The sequence below is a fragment of the Drosophila innubila genome, assembly GCF_004354385.1.
Source record: "Drosophila innubila isolate TH190305 chromosome 3R unlocalized genomic scaffold, UK_Dinn_1.0 2_E_3R, whole genome shotgun sequence".
Taxonomy (NCBI): Eukaryota; Metazoa; Arthropoda; class Insecta; order Diptera; family Drosophilidae; genus Drosophila; species Drosophila innubila.
The window spans coordinates 12,599,641-12,625,378 of record NW_022995380.1 but is presented as its reverse complement, the minus strand read 5'-3'; the positions used below and the strand labels follow the sequence as shown (position 1 = coordinate 12,625,378).

The 25,738-nt window shown below is 34.8% G+C and overlaps 2 protein-coding genes and 1 long non-coding RNA gene across 3 annotated transcripts; all 3 read left to right on the top strand.

Annotated features, from left to right (window-relative positions):
- Positions 1-492: 492 nt before the first annotated feature.
- LOC117792640 lies at positions 493-1,245 on the top strand. The gene has a single exon (XM_034632853.1). It carries the CDS (start codon positions 493-495, stop codon positions 1,243-1,245), a length of 753 nt encoding a protein of 250 aa, XP_034488744.1.
- A 669-nt stretch (positions 1,246-1,914) lies between these two features.
- Positions 1,915-2,600, top strand: LOC117791190. The gene is made up of 2 exons (XR_004618028.1): positions 1,915-2,205; positions 2,257-2,600. It is a non-coding gene; the product is annotated as an uncharacterized LOC117791190 (long non-coding RNA).
- A 7,863-nt stretch (positions 2,601-10,463) lies between these two features.
- On the top strand, positions 10,464-25,148 carry LOC117790376 (solute carrier family 22 member 3). Its single transcript, XM_034629812.1, has 5 exons — positions 10,464-10,803; positions 21,342-22,294; positions 22,359-22,513; positions 22,584-22,752; positions 22,893-25,148. Exons 1-5 carry the CDS (start codon positions 10,486-10,488, stop codon positions 23,878-23,880), a joined length of 2,583 nt encoding a protein of 860 aa, XP_034485703.1. The 5' UTR covers positions 10,464-10,485; the 3' UTR covers positions 23,881-25,148.
- The last annotated feature ends 590 nt before the right edge of the window (positions 25,149-25,738 follow it).

Sequence of the window (25,738 nt, the reverse complement as noted above, 5' to 3'; positions counted from 1 at the left end):
AGAATTAATTAATAAAAATTTTCCTACCGCTGATCAACTTTACTTTATTTAATTAAAATTATTAGCGAGCAATAAAAAAAACATGGATTGTGGAGGCAGGTCGATACTTGGTATGAGCGCAGAAGCCCAGATAGTTGACAGAAAGCTGGTTGATACAGTATTTTAAATTAGAATTTGTAACGGACAATTTAAGCTAAAAATGAATAAATCCAATACCGCGAAATAAATTCATAATAATGAATAAATAATAATAATAAAATGTAAGAAATCTCTTATATAAGAAAAATAATAATTGTTGTTAAGAATGCATACTGGCAGGTGCACTTAATTGCAGCGGAAAATCTTAACTTGAATAAATTGCAACCAAATATAATCAATATTTTACAGTTTAAATACTTTAATTTGATATGGCGTCTGTACTATAAATGCATTTAAAATGTTTGCAACGTATGCAATCAGTTCTTTACAGACTTCTTTCCAAGTAATAGCGAAATGCTAACGGTATTTATTATAGCGCTCGTGGTCAGTGCCACATCCGCGACCCCGAACTATGGCGATGCCGTTGAAATGTTGCTTGGGGAGTTCAAAAGGATTATGCCCTGTGGCCGTTTGGATATACCACCTTTGGAGCCCATATCCACCGATATGGTAGACTTAGATTTCAACAATGGAGACACTAACATTACGGGCTCTATAAGACACTTTCGTCTTTCGGGTCTTAGCAGTTTTCAAATTCTTCAGAACAGCTACAATGAAAGTGCAATGCACCATGTAATCGACATTATATTTTCAAAGATTCAAGCCTTCGGTTTCTTGGATCTGGAAGGCACTTTGGACATTGCTGGCTTTTCATTGCCATTCGAATATAGTGTGCAGATCAATGTTAAATTAACGGACTTGCGTTTCATGATCGAATACACTTTTGGTCAGAGCCTCATCTCTCCCAAAGGATTGCGCATTAGCAGCTTCGACTTTAAGTTCTTTGTCGGCGAAGTTAAGGCCGAAAACTGGCACAAGAGTTTGGACATTGCCCTAAACAACTATTTGAACGACCTCGTCGGTTCCTTATCTTCGCTGGTAATCAAGGAGATGCAACCTTATGTTAAAGATATGTCCGACGCGTTCGGAATGCTCACCAATATGTCTAATGAGATGCTCTCCGAAATGTCTATTACCGAACTGACTGAGTTTTACCAACAAATAGCCGAATCGATGAGAAGCGAAAATTGCACTATTAAGGCTTAAAAAATTTATGATAGCCATGATGTGCTCATCATGCACATGCATACATACATACAAAATAATTACAAACATAATAAATTACGAATGCAATTAATTAAACAACTCATTTTTCATTGCAACAAAATTTTTTTCATACTATTACGATATGTTTAATATTGGGCTACATAATTGGGTACCTTTCAATTAAATTGTTTTTTTTTTTTTAATTTTTATTTAAATTCTTTTTGAGCCTAATTTTATTTTGTTGTAATAATATTAAATGGTTAGGGAGCGTGATTTTTTCCAAAAACCAGATTTGTTTTAGTTGATTTACATGAGTAACTGGGACGATTGTTTAAAATTGTTGTTATACTTTTTTTTTTGTATTTTTGGTCTAATACATAAACTTTTAAAAAAAAAATAAAAAACCAAAAAATTAGGGTGAATGGCACTGAGGTATTACGTAACTCGGTTTCATTTAAAGTGACTTAAGTTGCCTCATTAACATGGTAAAGAACAGATCTATTAGGAAAATAAAAGGAATATTTTTTTTTTGGTAAAATCGCAATTAGATGAAATACTACCATAGCTTTGTGAAGTTCTGCTTTCAGTTAATCGAATAATAACCAAATAGAATCAATATTATACAGTTTTACAGAATATTCGCAACTCTCTGTCATTCAATTCAAATGACTGTAAGGCTGTTGATCGTTATTTTATTACCGTTATTCAGTGAGACTCTTTCGCTCTCGGTACGATGCATACCACCAGGCAGTGCAAAGGCAATTGCAAGAGAATCAAATCATAATGATATAAAAAGTCATGATAACGATGCTGATGATGGTGATATTAATACGAGTAGTGATTACAATTCTTTTTATAGCGCTGAACATGATAAAAGTATAAAGTCAAGAAGATATGATATTGATGAACCAGGAATAAAACGCAGACAGAAAACTTTTATTCGAAATCCCAACTATAATTGTAGGTTGATATTTTTGCCAAGGCATATTTAATTATATTTAAATCTTTTAGCCGCCAATAAGGAATTTGATAGACTTTTTAAAAATATGTACATAACGGAATTACCTTTACCGCATCCTGGAGCCCAGCCAGGCAGCACCAATGGCTGTGAGAAAATTGAAGAAAAATAATATCTATAGCATCGGACGAATATAACCCAGCTTTTCAAATTGATAGAAATTTTATAATAATCAAATTAAGGTGTACATCTCTCTCAGCAGATGAGCTATCGTATGAGCATTATTAATTTAAACTGACATACATAATGATATGTGAAATGCACATGCAAATAACGTAAACATGCCAAATTTCAAAAATAAATAAACACACAACAAATTAATTAAATTAGCAACAGTGAAAAAAATATATATCACATTATTTGTCATTTTTTGCTGAACAAAATATTGTCACCTGTTATTCTGCTGTTGTTATTAAGGCACATTTAATGGGCAATCATTTAGTTGGAAGCTGCGAAAAAATCGCACGCAACAGGCCGATAGCGAGTTCAATAACAAGGTTAAGCGCACGATTTACACGTAAATCCCCACACTTTCAAGCGCCCCTTTTTTGTTTACATTTGGCAGTGTGTTGTGTTGTCGCCTAGGACCAGTTAGCAAAAATAATCGTCATAAGTAATTAGCATAAATTTGACACATTTGCATGTATTCGAAGAATGATCGATAAGAATTAATAATAATAAAGAAAAAGTTGGAAAAGCACACTCAGTGAAAACTATAATCTGTGATTTGTTAAGAAATATCTAAAAGCATACGAGAAATTCAATATAGACAACATAAATATATATTTTTAAAGAATATTACAGATAATATTTTAGTTAAATTTGGTATCTAATGATAGTTGAAATATATAACTAGTTTAATATAGCCTTAGCAAAGGGTTCAGTTAAACATATTTTTATTACAGTTAACTTTAAACACAGAGTTTTAGAACGTGATAAGGACTTCATCAATTTGGACGATCTGCAGACCGTGCAGAAGAAAAGTGATACTTTTTGGAATACGCCCAGTTTAAAACGAGTTTAAAGTTAATTAATAAATTAGTTATAAAACGTTAATTAAATGCATCATATGATTTCTATTTGTTTTAAAACAAAATTAATTAAGAACGAAACGGGTAGCTTGGAAGAAAACGAATCTGTTAATATACTCAGAAGTCAATCAGTTAAATTAGTTAAAGTTAAACGTGCAACTAACAAATCAGTTAACATGTGCAAATTAACGGTACATGCAAAGCGTAGATAAGCAAAAATTTCCATGCTCGTTAACATACTTCTGTCCACTCGTCATCATAAATGACAAGCACAACCTGTCAGTTAGTTATCGGCTATCGGTTAACTGATTACAAATAATTTATCCTTCTCATCAAAAAGAAAATCAGGTAGAGCTTTTCGGCCTGTTATCGGCCATCGCTTATCTGCGTCATCGCTGAACTGAACGTGTGTATTCGTTCAGTTCGCTAATCGCCGATTGCTGATTGCCGATCGTCGATCGCCGATTGTTGATCGTCGATTGTCTAGGTCTGTATTCGCTGGCGCGTTTCTGCTGGCGTCGCAAGGCGCGCGACCTCAGTTTCAAAAACGGTTTTCATTTCGCAACAAGCGTTAAATTCTTAAAGCAAATAAGCGCGCTGTATTCGCAGCCTGCCAGTTCGCCGTTCTTTTAATTTAGTTGTTTATTAACATAAATATTTACTTAATATATATATACAGTTATCATATATTTCTTTTGATGCCAGTTGGCGACATTGTGCCCCCAGTGTGCGACTGTGTGTGTCCGTGTTCGTAGAAACTACTAGAGTTTTTGGGATTTGGCACTTTAAGTGAAGTGTGAAGAAAACAAGCGAAACGGCATTTCGATCAGTATCCGTTTTATGCTCGCTGTGAACGGACTTCGAATAAAGATCGAGGATCAGTAAAGAACAAAGTGAACAGTATTAAGTGCTCAAGCTAAAGAATATGATTCCGAGAATAGAAAAATAATCCTGACTGGATATCAGTGATTAAAAACAACGAAAACAAGAAAAACAAAACACAACAACCAAATAGTACTTTAGGTAAGTGTGAATTTGGGATGTAGTAACTGATATTACGACATATGCATTTAAGCACTAATGCGAGCTTAAATCAATTAGTATCAAATAATTCTTTAAGGTCTATAAAATGTTTAATAAATTTGACAATTATTGCATGAAAGAAAAATCGATTTATTGAACATATATTTAAAAAAAAGTATTTCACGATTTATAGCAATAACTGTCGATTAAAAGTCAATAGTATTTGTGGTTGGTTTACTGCATTAGTATTTAACTAAAATCAATAATTGTTTGTCTAGTCACAGTCGTAATCCAAGTCAGAGGCTATAAAATCTTCTAGTTAATTATTAGAGCGCTCTCTGTGCCTATTGTGGGAAACTACAGAGTACAGGGGAATATACAAAAATCGGTGGCGATTTCTCGCACGATTTGCACACGACATGGCGCAATGAGCCGAGAGCTGATGAATTATGCATAAATGGAATTAAAGAAAAGGTAATAATTGTGCGAGCATGAGTACGAATGTAACTGTGTATTTATAGAGAGATACGAGATCAGAGAAAACAAACGTGTTTTGCGCCCACTGTTAGGGGTCACTAGCTGGAGGTAAAAACACACTTCAGATGACTTACTCAATAGCTCGGCAAGAGAATATTATTTAATAAAAATAAAAAGTCCCGCTTAAATTAATCAAGTATTAACTAGGCACGTGACAGATTCACAAGTTTTCCTCCATTGTAAACCCACTTAAGTAAATATTATGACTAATATCTGGTTAAAACAGAAGTACGAGTACATCGACTCAGACTTGGAGTCATGTCATACGTCACTTCAACATTATGTTTTTGCCTGCACTCTGGAATATTTAATAAGTCAGGTTGATATATTGTTTTTTACTGGGTGAAAAATTCTACGTCTCTGCCATTTTCTTCTCTCTTAATGATTGACTAATTGCAGCAAAAAAAACAAAATGAATAAATATGGAAATAATAATGTGTGTGTGTTAAATTACATTAGATTGCAATACAATGTATGCAGCCCATTTAATAATGGGATTTATATAGAAAATAGTCTATTTTATTGTCATGCTTACTCAGTCTACTCCACGTGCATGCAAATTATGTAAACAAAACAATTGCATGACAATGCTGTAAGTAAAGATACCCTATTAAGTAATTGCGGCCGTACTCTGTCTTTAACTCCTAAAGCCTCTAAGTTATGGGTATCATACCTTGTCGCCTAACAAAGGTAGGGCATAATTATATCTTGGCGCAGAATTCAATGTAAATTAGAAAATGGAATATGAAGTTTTAACTTGTGGGAAATTCATATGTGCATGCTTCAGTGCAAAAGCTAGTAATTTAGATAGTAATTTACTGCATTGGCAGGTGACAATAGTTCTGGTACCGATGAAATCATTTTATAAAATTAATCAAAAGATGTCAAGCGAGTAAGAATGCTGCGATCGTGAGGGCTCAATCAGTAAATACTCGTCACCTAACTTCGTCTGTAATATATCAGAATATTTAAAACATTTCAAAAAGACTGTAAATTCTTAAGGTACTAGACCCTTTAATAGGTTTCCTACACTTTTAATTTAGTAGATTTCTTTTAATTAGTTCATATTTCCTTTATTATATGTTTTCTCATAGGTTTTTCAAGAAAACTTTCTCCAGATGTTACTCTCTTGCTCTGTAGTGTCCAATCAAGAGAGAATTTACAAAGATATGTACATAAGTTTTCAGTGCCAATTTGTGTTGTACTAATAAAGATCGTTCTTAGCTTAGACAGCAACTAACTAGTTAAGTAAACACAAGTGTAAAACGTGCTACAGGGAACGTGTTGTACTCATTATATTTCACAATATTCAGCAAGGCTTTGGGTATGTGATAATTGTTAATAAATACAAAGTCAAAACAATTTTGTATAAATTAAAACAAATAAATGGTTTGTGTGGAAGACAAAACAAATACGTTTGCCTGACAGTTGAACGAAATCAACATTCAAAAGTAAAACAAAAACAAAAACAACAACAGCAACAAGATAAAGAAAAACACTTAAGCAAACGAAATGAAATAAAATGAAATGAAATAAGAAATAAGATAAAATAAGATGAGAAAAGCGAAAGGCGAATAAAGCATTTGTTGGCCAACATGGCGTATGAGTATTTTTCTAGTTCTTGTGCTTGTACTTGTCTTTCTATGATTTGTTTTTTTTTGTCTTGCAGCGGGTATTATAATTATCTTATGAAGCGAATAAGTGCTCTAAGTGTGCTTGATTTGAAAATTAAAACAATACAGATACTAAATGGCTTAGATTCTCTTTTTAAAAACAGTCGCGGTTGATTACTTTAAATTTTTTTATAAATGATCAGTTGTATGAGAATTCAGTCAGAAAGGGTATAACAACTTCGATAACATTTTGAAATCAATGGTTCATTCTTGTTTTTTGGCAAGCGCTTTTCTATTGATTGTGCCTCCGAAGACAAGAGCATACATAATATGTACACAACACTTGAGCTGCTTATGTGTTTGTGTGTGTGTGTGTTAGTATAGTTTTTGGCAGCAACCAGATTATATCAACTACATGAACTTGAGACAGTGCCTCTCACTCTCGATGTTGGCGTAACTAAACGTAATCTTGAACTTGACTCTGAGAATTGCCTCGGACACGGGTACGAATATCCGCACGGATGTAGCATGCAACAGATTGCAGCATGCAGTCTGCTGATACATTTGTATGTGTTCCGCTCGTTGCTTGCACGCTTTTTAGGTGTGTTGATCTATAAATACACTGAAATGATGCTCACACTGCTCTTCCTTTTGAGCGTCAGCAGCAGAAAAGTTGAAAGCAAGCGGAAATCTCGACACTTTGCCACAATACTCACAATTCCGTACGAAGACGACCCTTAACGCGTCCGTTCTGTGATTACATCAACAGCTGTGAGATTGGAAATTTAATAAATTATCAAAGTGCAAATATTTTGCTATTTGAAATCGAAAACTGAAAATTGTGATGACTTGATGTACAAAAGGCAAAATGAATCAATTGCTCTGTGCTGTGATTATATAAAAGAAATAAAAAAGCAAAATTACACAATAACAATTGTGAATACTTTGAATAGTTGAATATACAGTTGAAATGAGTTTCATACACCCCGATGTAAGCCTAATGGGAACTAACGGCAATTCCTGTTATGACTGCCGTCTGGCAATAGAGGAGCAGTCAGAGGAGGCGGAGGAGCCAGCGCTGCTGTTCAAGCATTTTTCTGCTGCAAATGCAACAAATATGGACAGCAACAACAACGACGACAGCAGCATCAACAACAATAAGTTCACGGAGCTGGGAATTTCGACACGTGGCAGCAACTCTCCAAACGATAAACTTGAGATCAAGATTGTGATGCTTAAAGTGCAGGTTTGTTTCGTGTTTGATCAAGCTATTAAATTATATACGTATATATATACGTATATTATTATAAAATATGAGTACTACGTCCGGTTAGGCACTTAGCGAGCTTAGCCTTCTGCTGCTCCTGGGAACTTTAACACAAATACTGATTGACCCATTCTCACAGTTGAGATTAATTTACTTGTGTTAAAGCGCTTAGGTCATTGAACTCGGCTAATCTGAGTGAAATATAAACAAATCTTTTTGATCGATTTTTTAAACCCAGTTTAAAATGCATATATCCTAAACTATAGATTAATTTTAGTGTGGGTACATCAATGTGAAAAAGGGTAATTAGTTTAATGAGCTTAGATTATTTAGTACGCTCTTTGTGAATACCATGAACTGTTTTTAAAACTTACCAAAGTTTATTTTACAAGGTTAAGACTTCTTGGATTTCAGACAACAATTGAGTTGTTCACTTTTGTAGTTTATGGCCCAAGTTAAGCACTGAAATCAACTGATACATATTGCGAAAGGCCATGCAACGTTTCAACGTATCATTGTGAATGAAATGATACAACTTTGCGTGTCTGTAATTGAATGTGGCAACAGCAATTTGCATAGAATACTATAATAACACTTTTGTTACGCATACGCCGCATGTGACAGCGGGGAGACTGCAAGTAATTTGATTTTAAACTTAAAGATCTAAAGACAAATTGAAGACAAATCGTAGACAAACAAGTTTGAACGAGACCCTTAAACTCATTAAATTTCTAAGTTAGTTTTGTTGTCTTTCTTTCGGTTTTGCCCTCTGATAATGGGGCGTTGGAAGGGAGCTACGTGGCGTATGCGTAATCAGTGGCAAACACGAATATCCAGCACGTGCCAGTCACAACTTTTTTTAACATGCGCTTTCAATGTTTGTTGTTATTCAAATTTATTAGCACGCATCCTCTAACAATTCGAGCTAACAGTGGCATCGAATTAGATATTTATTTAAATAAATAAATAAATAATTGAACAAATAAATAAATCATTAATAACAAAGACGCCAACAACAATAATGATATTTAAATGAATACATATTTTAATGATACGAATTCATTCAATGATTAATTGAGTGCATCCCAAAGCACTTGAAAGTGTCGGAAAATTGACTAGCAACACAAATTACGTCTCATTGCAAATGCAAGATTTGTTTTAAAAAAGTTATGTAATTTGCTTAAAGCTTTTCATTATTTATATTACATATTGACTATAGCATATTGACTTTATGGTTAATATATTATACTAAAACCAAATAGAGTCTTAAGTATAGGAGTATTTGTGTAATGTGATTAGTAATTTTTATACCCTGTAATCATTAGCATAATCTGTCAGAAGAACATTTTATAAATAGAATTAGATCTCTAATTTAGACTGTAGCTTTTTATATATATTTAAATATCTTCTCTCATCAATATAAATCCAATCGCAGTTTTTATGATTGTAATTTATTTGATATTCCTTAACCAATCTCAAAATTTCAATATGTTCAGCTAATAAATACAAAAGTTATTCGACAATAAAATGGAGTGCAGAGGAAATTAAGGTTAGGGAATTATTGACTTTCTTATAGGATATCTTATGTTTAAGCATGCTTAACTAAAGTCCTTATACTATACACTTCTTCAGTTTTATGACAGTCACAATATCAACTATTTCACCGGTACTGTGTGCTTTATTGGAGCATTGCACGGATTGGCACGTACGTCAGCAATTTTCCTCAAGTTGAGGATTGTTACGGGCAATTGATTATAGTTAGCACAAGTTGTGGGTATATTTAAGCCGTGATAAATGGAAATGCTAAGACAAATACGGAATGTAATTTCCATTTATTGGTTTCGTAATTAACTTAATATAACTGAACCTTGCAAAAATAAATCAAGTTAATGAATATATAAAACCAGCGGAAAGAGGAAATGGGGGCTCAAGTTCAAATAGCAACAGCTGGTGGGAGCTGTGAAACTTCAAAGCTCCAACTTCATTTTGCCTTGACTTCAGTTAGGGAAAGTGAAAAGCGTCGCCACGTGACATTTTGGCCATGCCGAGCTGGAATCTTGGTCATGAATGAAGCTAGAATTCGTATTGTGTAAAAAGCTTTCGTTTTTTAGTTCCGATTCGTTTCGTATTTGTTCTCGTTAACGTTTTCGCTTTCGCATTGGCCCCTCGGAAAAGTGCAAGGAAAAAGGCGAAAGCAATGTTGGCCCTTGTGAGCTTTTAGCCGCATTTCGGCAAATCAGTTGCGCGTTAGGCGAACGGCAGCACGAAACAAACAGCGGACACCGTAATGTCCAACAATCTAACTACCACAATAAAGTTGAGCGCGTTAATGGCCAATGGCCCCACTGTCCACCTGTCCTAATTTTGAATAGGAATTTCTAAAATTTGAATTAAATAAATGTGCAACATAAATTTATTCATAATAACCAAAAAAAAAAAAATTACAGATAAAATAACAATAGTAACCAAAAAAAATTACAGATAAAATAACATTTTCAAATCATTTTAACGGTGTCAAAGCTTAATATTCTAAGCAATATTAAGCATACGCAGTGTTATCAGTTTAATTAAATTAGAATGTTAAATTTCTTTTAAATATTTAAAAGTTTACACAATTGAAAATTTCTGAACAATTTAAAGTGTTTAGTGTGTGTAAAGCAAGCAAAAGAGAAAGAAAATATGAAAGTGTCGAAAATAATTGACGTTTAGCGGGCTAAACGGCAACTTCCAGTTCGCCGGCCGCCTTTCATTATGCTTACGAACATTGGCAATGGCGTTGGCGGCGGCAGCAATAAAAGCCATGTTGGTCATGGTCATGGTCATGGTCAGGGTCAGGTTCTGCTAGGCAACGTTATTACTGCCAGCAGCAACAATGGAAACAGCAACAACTCTAGCAGTGGCAGCGGAAGTGGCAGCAACTCCTCCAGTGGCATTGGCAGCAGCAGCGAAAAGTTAACAGCACAAATCTCACGATGCGATGAGGCGCATATAGAACCTGCCAGCGAGGATGAAGATAATAGCAGCGCAGATGACGATGATGATGAAGATGAGGATGAAGATGAAACAACGGTACTTTAAATCATGCTTGAAACAATAAAAACCCTTATCAACCGCCAGTTATACAGGCGCTTAATTAGAAAACTGCTGCCACGGCAAAAGACAAATTGTGCGTGGCTAAGATAAGTTGTGGGCGACATTTGTGGGTTGTGGGTTGCATCTGGATCTGATTTAGTACGAGTAGTTCAGAGGTGGATTATCTCTGTCTAGTTGCTCGGCAAGCTGGGGTGAACCAAACGGCAAGTCTTAAAAGCATGCTGTTAAGAGATTTCGTTGTACAACTAAGTGAAAAATTGATCAAGACTGTCAGATACCCTCTATACAACTATTATTTAGAAATAAATAAATTCGATTGATGGGAAATATACACTATATTCTTCACGACATTTAACACGAATTTCGAAAGCGTCACAAAAGTCGCACAGAAGTTATATAGCATACTGCTTACTGGTTATGGAGTGTAAAAAAACCTGCCTGACAGCGCACAATTAATAAAATCTTTTTTAATTATATACGCAATTATTCACATACGAAAAAAGTCACAGAGTAGAATGAACTTTATTGAAGGAAACCCGTAGCAGTGTGAAAAATGTCAGAATGCGACATTTTTTTATACATATTGCTGACCCAGTGATAAATTTTAAGGAAGGTTCTTCTATTTTTCATAAAATCCCTAACGTTACCTTTTTGTTATTCTTATTTGTTGTTAAAATGTTACAGACTATCTGTGCTCCGCCATGTAAGAATATTTTTATTTCACTTGTTTTTCCAAAATTCTTGTGTGTTTTCCTGCAGTAATTTAATTTGAGAGAACTTTCTTTGCGTTAACTTGAAGCTGAATGTTTAATTAAAATAATTTAGTTGTATGATGACATCAGCCGAAAAAAAAAAATACAAGTGACAATGCTACATTTGAGCATACTCGACTAGGAGACATCCTGGTCGATCGTAATAATATTGTCTGAAAGCTTTTGAAGCTTATGTTTTAGAATAAATTTTAATTGTTAATATATTTAAAGATCTTATAACTTGTTTCTGTTTAGTTAAATCATATATATATATATACTACATACTTTTATACTTTATTCCAAATCTCATCCGGTGATTGGTAGAGGGTATTGACGCAAATTGCAACTTCAAGTTTAGCTGTGAAATTCTTTCAAGTCGAAAAATAAAGTGTGATGTGACGTGTTTCTAAACATAACATTTGCATAGAAGTCTGAAAACAATAGAGGAAAAGCTAACTGGCAAAGCAAACACGTGTCGCCCTGACAGTTAATAGTGTCTCACAGGTAACTTGGCTAAAACGGAGGCAGCTCTCACCTAGTTATTGGAGCAACTCATTAGAAATGCCTGCGCATTGCGGGAATATCAATTTTAGTGGCTCGACAGGAAATTTCACATGTAAATGCGATGCTATACTACCAAGAGGCCTTTCCAAGTTGCTCTGTAAATCTGAAAACACTTGGAAGATTATGTAAATTATTTGCTTTCTCCGTTTTTTTCTTTTTGCTGTCTCAAGAAGTAGCAAAATTTTAGACCACTATGCAAATTATGTGAAAACACACAGCTAATATATATTAATTTACATATGTGTATGTATGAAATTTTCGTAGAGCATGGGAACTTATCAAAAATGATTTGACAGAGGAATACATACAACTATGAAAACTATGCACTTTTTAACTATAAGCACAAATATACATTGCATAAAACTAGCTGCCAATGTCCCAAAATCTTACTCTACTCGAACCAAATCTTCACCACAATTTTGGAGGTTAGCAGCCTTGGAATGGACAAAGTCATTTTAAGGCTTTGCTTATGCTAATTGTGCAGTCAGAACCGTTTTAGGAACTGATTGTACCCAAAAGTGCTATACGCAAAGTATGTCATAAAAGTAGACTCTGCATACACAGACAAACACACATACACATGACCATAAAGATAGAAACAGCACTCAGAAAGGACACTTTTATGATACGGCTACAAACAAAAACTTTGATTGTTACCCCAACAACCAAGCAAAGACTAAATGACAACGAATTTCGCTTTAAGCTGACCGCCAAAGTTACTGGCCTAGGTCAAAGTTCGTTAAAATCAAAAAGCAAACACCAAAAAATTTTAATTTGAGTGGCAATAACGCTTAAGCTTGAAAAGGTTTCTCAAGGATTTGGGCATAATTCATTGATTATTTTTTGTGATAAAATAAATTTTGATTCTTTTAATTACATATTTTCCAGTTCCTTTTTCCTTAAGCTGCTGCTAAACAGTTGATTAACCTCTCAACGCGCTTTTCATGACGTTTCATTTGCATACTTATCGCAATTACTCTGAACCTGACCGTTCATTGAACTAAAAAAGTTCAGAACAAGTTTACAACTCACTCGAGAACTATGTAAATGACACGCTGGAATATTTTATTTTTTTATTAGAGGCATAGGTTGAATCTTGAAGCATAAAGGCACTTTGGGAATTTCTCCTTTAATCAAGCCTAGGCATAAATACGCTTTGAAGTTGACTCAAAACATTTTTCTACTTAGAATATCTTTTTCACTTTTACACAAAACACAACAATTTCTTGCCAAAAGATGAGTGGATAAAGAAAAGTCAAATTAACGCCTTCTCTTTTTGTATATACTATACATACTTATATGAATTTGCTTCCTTTTACAATCTTAAATTATATAAAAAGCTTCGTGCCTTTTTATTCCTTCGTCCCTTTTCAGCTAATAAGTACCTTTTAACGTTTTATTTGAAACTTTAATCACTAAGACTGACAGCTAACAAACGAGGCTGAAACAAATTTATTTCTGATAAAGAAGAGAGCTTAAATTATGCTGAGATTGTGCGTAACATAAAAAATTGCCCAATAAAAAGACGCGACAAATGTGCCGTTAACTTGAGTCGAGATATAATGAGCTGAATGCGAAAAGCTTGATTTAAACATAATAAAAAGCTAATTAACTTAAAGTAAATCCACTGAAAAATCAAGTTATTATTGCTAACTGCCGTAATTATGAACTCAAAGCGTGTAATTGAATAAGCAAAAGAATAACTAAAGCATAGAATTGTGTTAATAAATGACAGGAAATTAGTAAGCTGCCAATTACCCCCAGTCACCATAACCACAATAACAAACAGACAACAAGAAATTGCAATTTTAATTTTTACTTAGTTGGTAAGACCATTAAAAGGCAATTGAGCTGTTGTTTACTATATTGAAGTGACAGTGCGCTGTCAGAGAATGTGCCCATCCAATTGAAATAATAATAAGTAATATTGTGTCATAAAAAATTATATTGCATACTTTGCAGCTGCGTTGCGCAATTTGTTGGGATCACGTATGATACCAGGGGCTTGTTAGAGAGTCATAAAAAGCTCCTATATAGAGATTGTTGAAGTATTTCCCTCACATAATATGTTAACTTTTAATATCCTCTTTCAATATTTGCTTTAAGAAATGAGAAGCAAATTAAATTTGCAACGTTGACAAAAAGTAAATCATTTTAATTTAATTTTGTTTTAGCATATTTTAGCTGACTTTCAATAATTTTGTGGCATATGCCACTTATCGTTAATACTAAAAGGTTCCTTATTGATTTATGTGCGTGAGACATGCAAATTTGGAGCTTACAGTGACTCAAAACTGCGTATGCAGACAAGATCGGAAAATTGTGATTTATTTTATGACTTGCTTTAATATTGATTCAATAAATCAGCTGTATTTAGTATATGATGAAACAATAACAAACTGCTGCAATCACTGTGTGTGTGTGTGTCTCTTTTGCTTCATAAGCGGATTAGTCTTTAAACTTTAAAAAGAAGAGCAGCTGTGAGCAGCAGCTTTTGCTGATTTGAGCTATCTAAAGGTCGAACCAATGTATATAAATATACTGCGTATAGAATATATGTTATGGCTGACATTTGGATTCAGATTGCAAGATTGAACACCAATAAACTCTCAGACGTTAGGAAAATAAAGCCTACTTTGCAGGGCTCGAGGGTTCTCCAAATATTATATACCGAAGCAATCAGTGGTACAATGTATAATCAAGGTCAAATGATTCATTCGCTTTATGGTATGGTAGTTGAATCTTGTTGTTTACACAAAAACACAATAAAAAACAGTACGTTGCCATCGTTTGATTTGTAAATTGTGCTTTATTCTCCGTCTTCATTTTCGCAATTCGCAAAAGATATTTTTCGTTCAGCGCTCTGCTAATCAAGAATACCAAAAAAAATCTAAGTCAGAGGCGCAAAGTAAACAACAAGCTGATGAAATGTTTGGAAGCATGGGTCGAAAAAAATACTTTTTTTGTAGCTTACAGAAAAGCGGATATTTGGAAAACACAATCAGCAAAAATCGACTGTTATTGTAAATATACGTCTTAGGATATAACAAAACAGTTTCAATTTAAAAGTTTTTGTCAAACATCATTGCTTTGCTCAAATATTAAGAAAATAATCAACAAATAATTTGTTGAATAATACAAATTATAATTATGTGACTTTATGCTTGTGGTTGTTAATTTGATAACAAGTCAAGCCATATAACATGTTTGAATATTTTGGCAAATCTCAATCGAATACAAACACACTTGCTTTATATATAATTGCCGCAATTGAAGCCTTGCAAGCGAATTGCCGTCCTTTCAGAGTATTCTCCAATTATGGTCCTATTTTTTGGGGGAATTATTTATGGCATGTGGACCGATAATTGGGGAGTAGGTCTTCCTGTTGGCCCAACTGCGACACAGCTGCATGAGAAGTGGCTCGCAAAATTCAATATAATGTTCAATAATAATAATAAGTACTCGTATTTTAATAGTCACCTTGAAGTTGGCCAAATTGTTGTTTATTTAATTGCCTTTTGGCAAACAAACAGAAGCATGGCCAAAATAAAAAATATTGATAACAACAATAAAATGAAAATAGTTGTGCACACAATTCAATGGCCGATATTTGGCAAAGCAATGAGAGGTAAATGAAAACGAACTTATGTGCAGTATAAAAAAGTGTAAATTTATATATTAATTAAATTAAATTTCACAATTTCAGCCACATAAAATTAATAATGCTTTTGAACTCCAGTTCATTTAATTTACCAAACTGTATGGACTTTCATTTCCAGGCAGCTTAATATTATGCTCAGGAATTCAATTCTTGCAAACACATATACACACATGCACATTAATAACCATTTGGCATATATTACGCATACGCCATGCTGCGCCAAACTGTTTTGGCAGCTTTGAAGCAGTTGAAGTCCTGTTTATGCGGCACTCGTCGGATATTGGCAAACACGTGCCACAGCTAGTTGTTAACCCGACTCTTTGGCCATAAATCCAACATCTATCAATATTATAAGAGTGTGTTAAAGCTCTGCCTGCTTTTTATTGTCGAAAACTCCAGCTGACAAAAGTTACTTAGTGATATACTGCTATTATATACATGCTCAGCATGTCTGGCTCTATGTCTAGCCACGATTACGTTCGTGACTCGTTGGTCAAGCAGTCAATATGGGGTTAATCTATTGCATGTTGTGGATTCACAAAATATTCTGACTACTGAGTGAAACTAAAAAAAAATACACATGAGATGACACATTATTAAAACCATATATAGCTCAAGATCAAGCTCTAATAATATGACTAGCGCTAATTACACTTGATTTCTCTTGTAAATCAAACTCAAATTACTTATTGAATTATTTTAGATACATTGTATTATTGTAAATAAATTAAAGTATAAGTTTATCTTAAGTCATAACCATGAAAATTAAATACACTTAGCACTAAGGTATTAAGGTTCACATATTCAGCTCATTAAAAGAAAATATGCCAATCTGTTGAACTCAAAATTGAGCAAGCAATTGGTTATAAGCCACAGCTGAACTGGCTTTAAGGCGTTTTTAAATTAAGTTTGCTTTTTTCCCTAAGATGCCAGCAGCTTGACATGACAATGACATGAAGTAGATGGGTATGTTACCATTTATATGTGTGTATGCTTGTTATGCCCATCTTTGAATTTAGTATGCAGCTGCTTCAGCTTTGTTCCAATTAACTTTGGCGCCCATTGTTGTCAACGACTGAAAGTTGATGAGCCTGCCCAAGGAAAAACAACTACACATTGACAGGTGTATACACATGTATGTGTATTATGTGTGTGTGTGGGGGGAGGTGTGTTTGACTTTGTAGATGAAGAGTAAAGTGAAGCATACAAGCTCAAGACGTGTGCTGTTTGCTGCCTTGCTAAACAATTGGTTAATCATTAGCCAAAGGCATTAGCAAATGTGTGTAAAGGATACACCTGTTAACGTTGTGATAAAGAAACTTATCAATTAACATTTAATACCTTAATTAAGCTGCCCTTTTGTTAATGTTCATAATTAGTAATTAGCTTGAAGACTTCGTTTAGCCTTTGTAAGCATCAGAATGTTCATTAAATGTTATTTTACAACCAGCCGGGAAAAATTGTGTTAATTTCTTTTATTAACTATGACAATCTATTGTGAAATATACGAGAGATGTGGTTTTCTGGGGTGATTTTACAGCTCTAATTAATTGTTTATAGATCAATATTGCATTATTTATTAACAGCCAATTATATGGAAAAACCTGATAAGGTGTGCTTATAATTCGCAAGTGGTTTTATACTTTTCAGAAACACCTTAGTGACGTGATTAATATTTATTAGTTCTAAATATAATCGGATTCTTCAAAATAGCCTAGTAAATAAGGAAAATTACTCATTGTAATTTCCAGTAGCAGAGGTAAATGATTTCATTTGGTTTTGATGAGGAAAACCCCATCATCTTAACGTCAGTTAGACTTAAGTACGAACTAAAACTTGAGGCATATGAATATATATAGCTCATTTTCTAGGAAGTAACTCGGTTTATATTAAGTTGCCATAAATACGAATAAATATAAGGCAGATTCGAGCTGAAAGCTGCGTTTTGCTGTCCACTGATGCGTATACTTAATGCAATTAGATGTCAATGCCCAAAGGCAATCGACAACGAAAATTGAATTTTCTTGTTCAGTTCGTGGTTAGCTTTCTATAGAAAGCTCTATTAGTACTATTTGGAAGTTAGTCTGGGCTGTTCGAAATATGATTGGGTAGCTAAAATGTTTGTAAATGTTTTTAAAACAAGAACAGTGAATTAATCAAAGGATAAGTATTAGGCAAATAATAATTTTAAAGTACTTAAAAGTTCTGCAGACGAAAAAGCCACTTAAGATGCATTACTAGAAACGGGACTTACAGTTATTGTCAGAAAGATTAGTATACTACTTCACAACAAGCTGTCTTAACACAATAATCTTACTCAATAATAGTTTTTAAGTGTGGGAAACACAGATTTACAGTTATTGAAATCAAATATTCCTGATCTCACGCCTGTACCAATTAAAATTTAATAGAGGTCGAGTAGAAAACAATTAAGATAATCCATTTATAATCGCTGTAGCGACACCTCTTTACAATTAGCATTCGCTGTGTGAGTGATTGTATGTGTGTTTAATGTTAATGACATTCTGATAGGCGAACATCAATGCTCACAATGACACGCCCACTATGTCACGCCTTTCAATCAGTTGTCACCAACTGTTAGGATTTCAAAAAGCTAATTGCTATAATGGCGCACAGCAAGACACGGGGCGTATGAGTAATGCGTAATCAGTAATATTCACACAATACCCACTTATGTAATGAGAAATGACTTGAGCTCAACCCTTCCGAGGGAGTTTATTGAACCGTCACGTGACCATTTAGTAAAGTTCATTAATTGTCAGCTATTTTACGACTGACAAACAACAACAACCACCGGCAGTCGACAACCAACAACGGTAACGGCAACTGGCATTAACCTTCAAACTATTTGCGCAAGTGCCGGTCCAAATATATCAATAAGACGATAAAAAAAATAACAATCAGACTAAAACAATCGGCCGTTAAATGAACCAACTTATTTGTTTACTTAAGTCAACTGTAAAAATAGATCTGAAACTTTGACTGGATCTGAAACAAGCATTTGCATATTTATAGGCTGACGACTGCAACCGACCTTCAGCCTTTAACATGGAAATCAAAACTCTTCACTCATCGCATACTTTACCGTCCCAAGTCTTTTTAATTTTATACGCAACAAGGAACACTAAATTAGAGACCACTTTCTATATGCATTTTGCATATTTTTACTGCCTGGCAAGAATTTCAGACCTTGCAAAGGTCACGAAAGCAATTCCAAACTTAAAAAGTATATGCAATACCTCTCTATATATCGACCCATTTTCGTAAAGGTATCGCTACAAACTAAGAATTTTACATAAGTTGTTTTTTAATTTACTCTGATTTTTCTGAATTTTTAATGAATCCATAGTAGAATTTTACTGCATAGAGTTGTATTAATTAACAAAAAACAAAGTTACATCGAATATTTTTGTAAAAATGAGTCGCGATAATCATTTTAACTAGATGCCCATTAAAAATTTCTATTCTAGTTTTTTTAACTAGCCTACAATTTTATTGTAAACTTAAAAGTATTAAGCAAACAATTTAAGGGAGACAGCTCAATCAAAGTTAATCGCTTGGCTGGTGACGAATTTCTTTGCACATCTGATTAATATTTAAAATGTCGCTTTGACCACATGGCTACATTACGCCATATAATAATAACAATTACAAGGACATGGTCAACAAACAAGAATAAACGCAACACGAAAGGCAATTTTACTGTTTTGTCTCACGAAATCAACAAAATATTATATGTAGTACAAAAAAAAAAGCTGACATTAAAAAAGAAGATTAAGAAAGTAGAACAAAAATGATGCGCAATTGTTTACAAAGGTATTTTGCGACTTGTAAATGGAATTCTCGAAAAAGTATATTCACCTGCTGGGATGCCCAATGTATGTAACTGTTGTTCCGAGGACATTTGTCAACCTCCCAAAGTAGAAAATGAGAACAGCAAACTTGACAATCTCAAATATTATGAAAAGTTGTAGTTTTACTTAAAATTCTTGCAAAACAATCGAAGGAGTATTAAATAAAGCTAATTATGGGAAAGATAGTAAGTAATACTAGTACTACTAGTCAAAACTTCTTGGCGAACAATTTATATCAATAGAAAAAGTATTTTAATTTGTTGTAATGTAGTCTTTATATTTATTTATTGAGAATAGGCTTCATAAGCATTTTACAATACCCCTTTAATCGTGATTACAGGGTATGGAAAATCGTGCAAACAGGTAATTAAGAATTTGCGGCTGATTTAATGGTTGTCCTGGGTAACCCCAAAGCAAAAACAGACACATGCACATAAAGAGCAAATAATAGAATTGTCGACGAGTGTGCACGACTTGCAGATATGCCCTAAACAAATTAGATATACTCTAAAATTTTTATGAAATTGAAATGAGGCAGAAAAACTTTAAAGTTTTTACTCTTTTGACCTATTGCCTAAAGGTACAGGATATCAAAAAATGTTAAAATAAATAATGTTCTATGCGGCGTATGCTTTATGTACATATAAAGGCTAATACATTCAGTTTTTCATGTTGACGACCTTATTCTCAGCTGGCCAAGGACGTGGCAAATAAGATGCCATATCTAGCTGCCAGCAGTCGGTTACCGCCTATCAAATTGCGGCAGCTCCCGACTAAACTATAATGTCCTTTATAGGCTGCCTCTTCAGCATTGCAATCATGTTATTGATACCCAGCTGGTGGGATATATTTGTTTGTGTATGCTTTCAATTGATATTTTGTTGCCTGGCTTTGCGGTTTTAAATTACTTGAAGAGTACTATAAATAGAGATTGGGTAAAGCTGACCCGGGCGTAAAATGCAATTTGTATTCGTTATTTTTGTATGCCAACAAATGCAGCTCGACACATATGAAGATGGAGCAGTGGACTCAGCTGGAGTCCTCCCATTAAAGTCCTCCTTATAGATCCGAGACGATGGGGCTGAAGAGCAGCCACAACAAATGCACGCAAGTCGAGGATATCGTAGACTTGAGATAATCAAGAAAATGTCCTTCATCGCAGCATAACAAAACAATTACGGGTTGTGTATGTGTAAGCAATAGGACACACACATACATATATTAGCAACCTCATAGCAAAGTGAATTAATTTTAAGGTTAAGTTGAAGCTAAAAACAAAATCATATTCTATATTGATATCTGCAATGACATTAAGTAAGTAGAATTAATTGAACATGAGACTATAATCAATTTAAGATTTAGTTGCATTCCTTAAAAAAATGTTTCGAATATACTTTAATACATTTATTAGATAAAACTTATGTATAACTAATCTAAAATTTTCTTTTCATTGAAAAAATTCCTTACAAAGTTAGAAATAGAATGTATAAAATGAGGTATTTCTTTTAAATTATTTCTGCATTGATCTTAGGGTTATATTCAAATTTATATAATTTATTTTAGATTAATTTGAATTTTAAAATGCATTAATTTTTTCTTTAAGTACCTATCGAGTCACTAAGTTAATCTCTATTTCGATCTGGTTTCTTCACTCGTTTGCAGGCAGAATCACCTTTACTTCCCCTAAAAGAGGAGCTGTCCACACTTAACAGGACGCAACCACTTGCACTTGCACACATATCAACCACAAGCCCAGCTAGAAAGCAATCTTACTCTTCGTTGGAAAACAACGTTGAGGCACCACAAACTCCTTCGATCACGAAAACAACCAACGAGTGTCGACGTCGCAGTTCGCTGACTTCACCGCCCCCACAGCCCACTATAAGCCCACTCAATATTCTAGAAGGCGAAGCCAACAACAACAACAACAATAATAATAATAACAACTACAACAACGAGGAGGAGTTCTACACGCCTCTGGACGGACAGACACCGATTCACAAGCACTCGCACGACTGCAAACTTTATCCGCACGACACATTTGCACGTTTGGAGGGGAAATCGACAAGGACAAATACAAAAATGCAGAGCAAAGTGGATGCAGTGGGTCAAATAACCGGCGAATGGGGCAAGTGGCAATTGCGCACAGTTTTATTAATATTCCTGTGCAAGATTCCATCGTCCTGGTTTATGGCATGCATCATTTTTACGGCACCAGCACCACGGCATGGCGAGTTCTTTTGCAAGCCACCGCCAGAACTTGGGACACAGAATCAGACGCAATGGATCAAGGTGTCGCATCCGCAGAAGGAGGAGAAGGAGGACCAAGAGTTTACCATTGATTTCTGCAATATCTACCAGGACGCACAGGATCATGCACATCACTACTACAACTATGAGGATAGTGCCCAGGAGCCACGAGTCTGGGAGAAGCCGCTGCATCGCAACTCCAATGTTATTCCCTGCACGGAGTTCCAACACGAGTCCGACTATCACTCGGTGGTAACACAGTATGATCTGGTTTGCTCCCGGGACATTTTAGTCTCGGTTACACAGTTTTTCCATTTGTTCGGTGTGCTAACCGGCGGCATACTGGCCAATCATCTGCTTAAGTAGTAAGTGAAATTATCCGACATATTTCTATCAAAATGATCACTTAACCTCACCTTTCGTCCTTAGCTTTAGTCCACGCAGTGTAATGCTCTTTGGCATGATCACTCAAATATTATGTGGCAATCTGACTGGTCATGTGGCCTCTTATGAACTCCATGTCTTCTTCCGCTGCCTCTCCGCTGTCTGCTGCGCTCAGATGTACACCGCAGGCGGCATGATCAGTATGTTTTAATTACTATAACTATAGTAAACTTATATCTGAAATTTCTTACGTGTATAATATTTTTATAGTGGCTGATATTACTGGCGGAAAGTATCGCACTTATGTTTCAACGCTTTTCGAGCAGTTTTGGTCCATTGGTGTCATGATGCTGCCGGGTGTTGCCAGCTTCTGGTCCAGTTGGTCTCACCTCTATATGGCCATCTCTTGTCCAACGGTGATTCTCATCTACTTGTGGCAGTAAGTAACTATTATACTTTAAAAATAATCATTATATTATTATCCCTGCTTCCAAATACTTTAGTTGTAATGCTAGCTAGTTGATCAAGCTAACTAGTTAATTTACCTGTTTAATATTAACTGTTGATACCTTTGCATAGATGGATACCAGACTCGCCGCGCTGGATGATTGCCCGCGGACGTGTGCAGGATGCCAAAAAGATACTGCTGCAATGTGCCGAGATGAACGGAACCCGCTACAATCTTCCTCATGACATTGATCAGCAGCTGGAGCTGCAGGCTCAGACAGCCATGGATGCACCGCCACCCGCCGGCTGGTGGTCCATCTGGAAGGGTGAAAAAGCGGTGCGCCATATGATCTGTGTACATCTCTGTTGGTCACTGTACATCAGTGTGTACTATGGCTGCCTGCTAAACATACGCTCCTTCAGTCGGGAGCACCTGTACATTAACACATTCGTAGCCGGCTTCTGTGAGATGATAGGCACCTTCATTGGTCTCTATCTGATCATGAACACGACACGCAAATGGCTCTGGGCAGGAATATTCAATATATTGGCTGGATTCTTTGCTTGGTGCTGTTGGCTGGTGCCCAAGCCAGGTGTTGTCTCGCTGGATGCCAATGTGGCGATGCTTATGTGTACAGCCATGGTGTCCAAAATGGCAATTTCCACATCGCTCTCCATACTGACCACCAGCACAGTGGAACTTGTTAGCCCGGAAAAGCGTAAAATTACATCATTCTCGACAATTTGCTGGGCGCGTTTCTGGCTATTGGGAGCTCCATTCATCGGTTCCACCGTCGTCATTGGTCAGCTAATTCCTCAGACTTCCTATACAGCTCTGGCCATTATTGGCGGTATCTGTATGTCATTAATTAGCAGTCCACGAACACATCCCATTTCCAGACCAGCGTCACCAGTTTCGCAGGGAGCACAAAACATGGCAACGCAGTTCACAGTCATCGATGGACTGGACAATAAGGGATATGTGCCAAGCTCCAACTCAAATACCATCTGTGCTACAAATTCGTTTAGGAAATTGACCACACCACAATCCAATCTACCTCCTCAACTAATGCCCGGCATTTGGACGACCAAAATAAGCGAGGACGCCCCACAAATGTGATATGATACACAACTGTAGGTGTAGAGTGAGGATTTGTTGAATAAATAGCTGTTGAATATTATTAATCAAAGTGAGGTTAGAAAACCGACATCGATCTGGTGGCCGTATGTCCTATAAACGTAATCAGCGTAGTAAAACGAACTGTCTAGTAATTTGATATCCTTTATAGACAAGTGTTTTGTATATAATGACTCGTATTACTATCAGGGTTATACTAAATCCATTTTTTGGAAATGAAATTACCAAACTTTTTGCTAAGTCTAAGTAAAATTCAAGCGCTTTTCGCTTCAATTAACAACAGCTTATTACCGCCCTATAAATTACAACGGAGCACAATTTACAAATTAACTCTACTGACAAAACCAACTCAAATGCTCAAAAAATGAGAAAATAATTAAAAGTAACTATACGTAATTAACTATCCAAATGGCAAAGATTCATTTTTAAGTAGACAAACTTTTTAAGCTATTTCAATTAAAAAAGACGCTCGTAGGAAACACAAAGAATGATTCAATATTAATAAGTTTTAGCAAATATTTTAAAGTTTAATTTTGATTAGTTGAAAATCATAGCATAACAAACGCTGATTAATCCTACATAAAACTGTCTGGGATACGAGTACCTTCAGTGCAGCCATAAAGTAGCATCGTAAGTTAGTCAATCAAATGTGGAACATGCTAAGGGAGGATCCCAGTATTAATCTGCCATCAATGAGTGATGATAATAATTTTTGAAATAGTTTGAAAACTTTACAATCTAACAAAATAATGTTTTCTACAAACTAACATCAACCAACTCCTAATAATATAAGCTCAAAATGTCCTCTTGAATTCCCTGAAAGCTGTTCCACATTTCAGTGATTGTGTTGAAAACACCTGGAGAGAATTACATGAAAAGACATATAAGTAGTTACACATAATTTTTTATCAATTAATTGAATACACAATAATTTTTAAACTATGTACACTTTAAATTCAGGTTATTTCAATACCATTATGTATTATCAAGTGCATCAAAAACAAAGAAAAACAAGAAAAATTTCAAGTTCAAGTTAAGATTCTAGTAATCACCTAGTGGTTTAAATTTTTCAATTATATATTTATGTACGTAATTATGTATATTTTTCAAATATATATATAAATAGTAATTAATGGGACTAGAATCTCGTTGAATGTTAAATAATTATGGTTATTCTATGAAGAGAAATGTTATGCATGGCAAAGCGAGCAATATTTTTTTAATAAAGACTATCAAAATATCAATTGTACTTTTACCATATTATTTATTTTATCTACGCGGACAGTAAGCTAATGGACGGTCGCCAATCACGCATAAATATTATTAACTTTATTAAATCTAATTTCGAACCTCATTGTTTTTGTCATATGTTTGAACTTAAATCGCTCGCCGTATTTCTTTCACTTGAACGTTGCCAAACCAAGCAAATGCCTTCAATGTCCTTATTTCAAGATTGATATTTTTGGTCATTTTACTACATTTTGAAGCTAGAACTTTGAAATTTTTTTTAGCGCCGCAGGTCATTTTTAGCTCCTGTCAAAAACCAAATTGTGGCGGTCGGACGATATCGCATGTATCGATATTAATGTATTAAATAACAGCACTATGCAACAGTGATAACGTGATGCTAGCACTCGCGCTGTTATGTCACTGTTATCACTTAAAGCCAGCGATATTAAGCAACCAAACAGCTGTTAAATTTAAATTCAAGCACAGTTTTAATTTTTTTAACAATCCAACATCGAAGTAGATTAACTTTTTATTTGTTTTTTTGTTGGCAACATAACCAATCAGCAAACTTAAATATTTAATTTACAGTACGTTAATCAAAATAAAATAT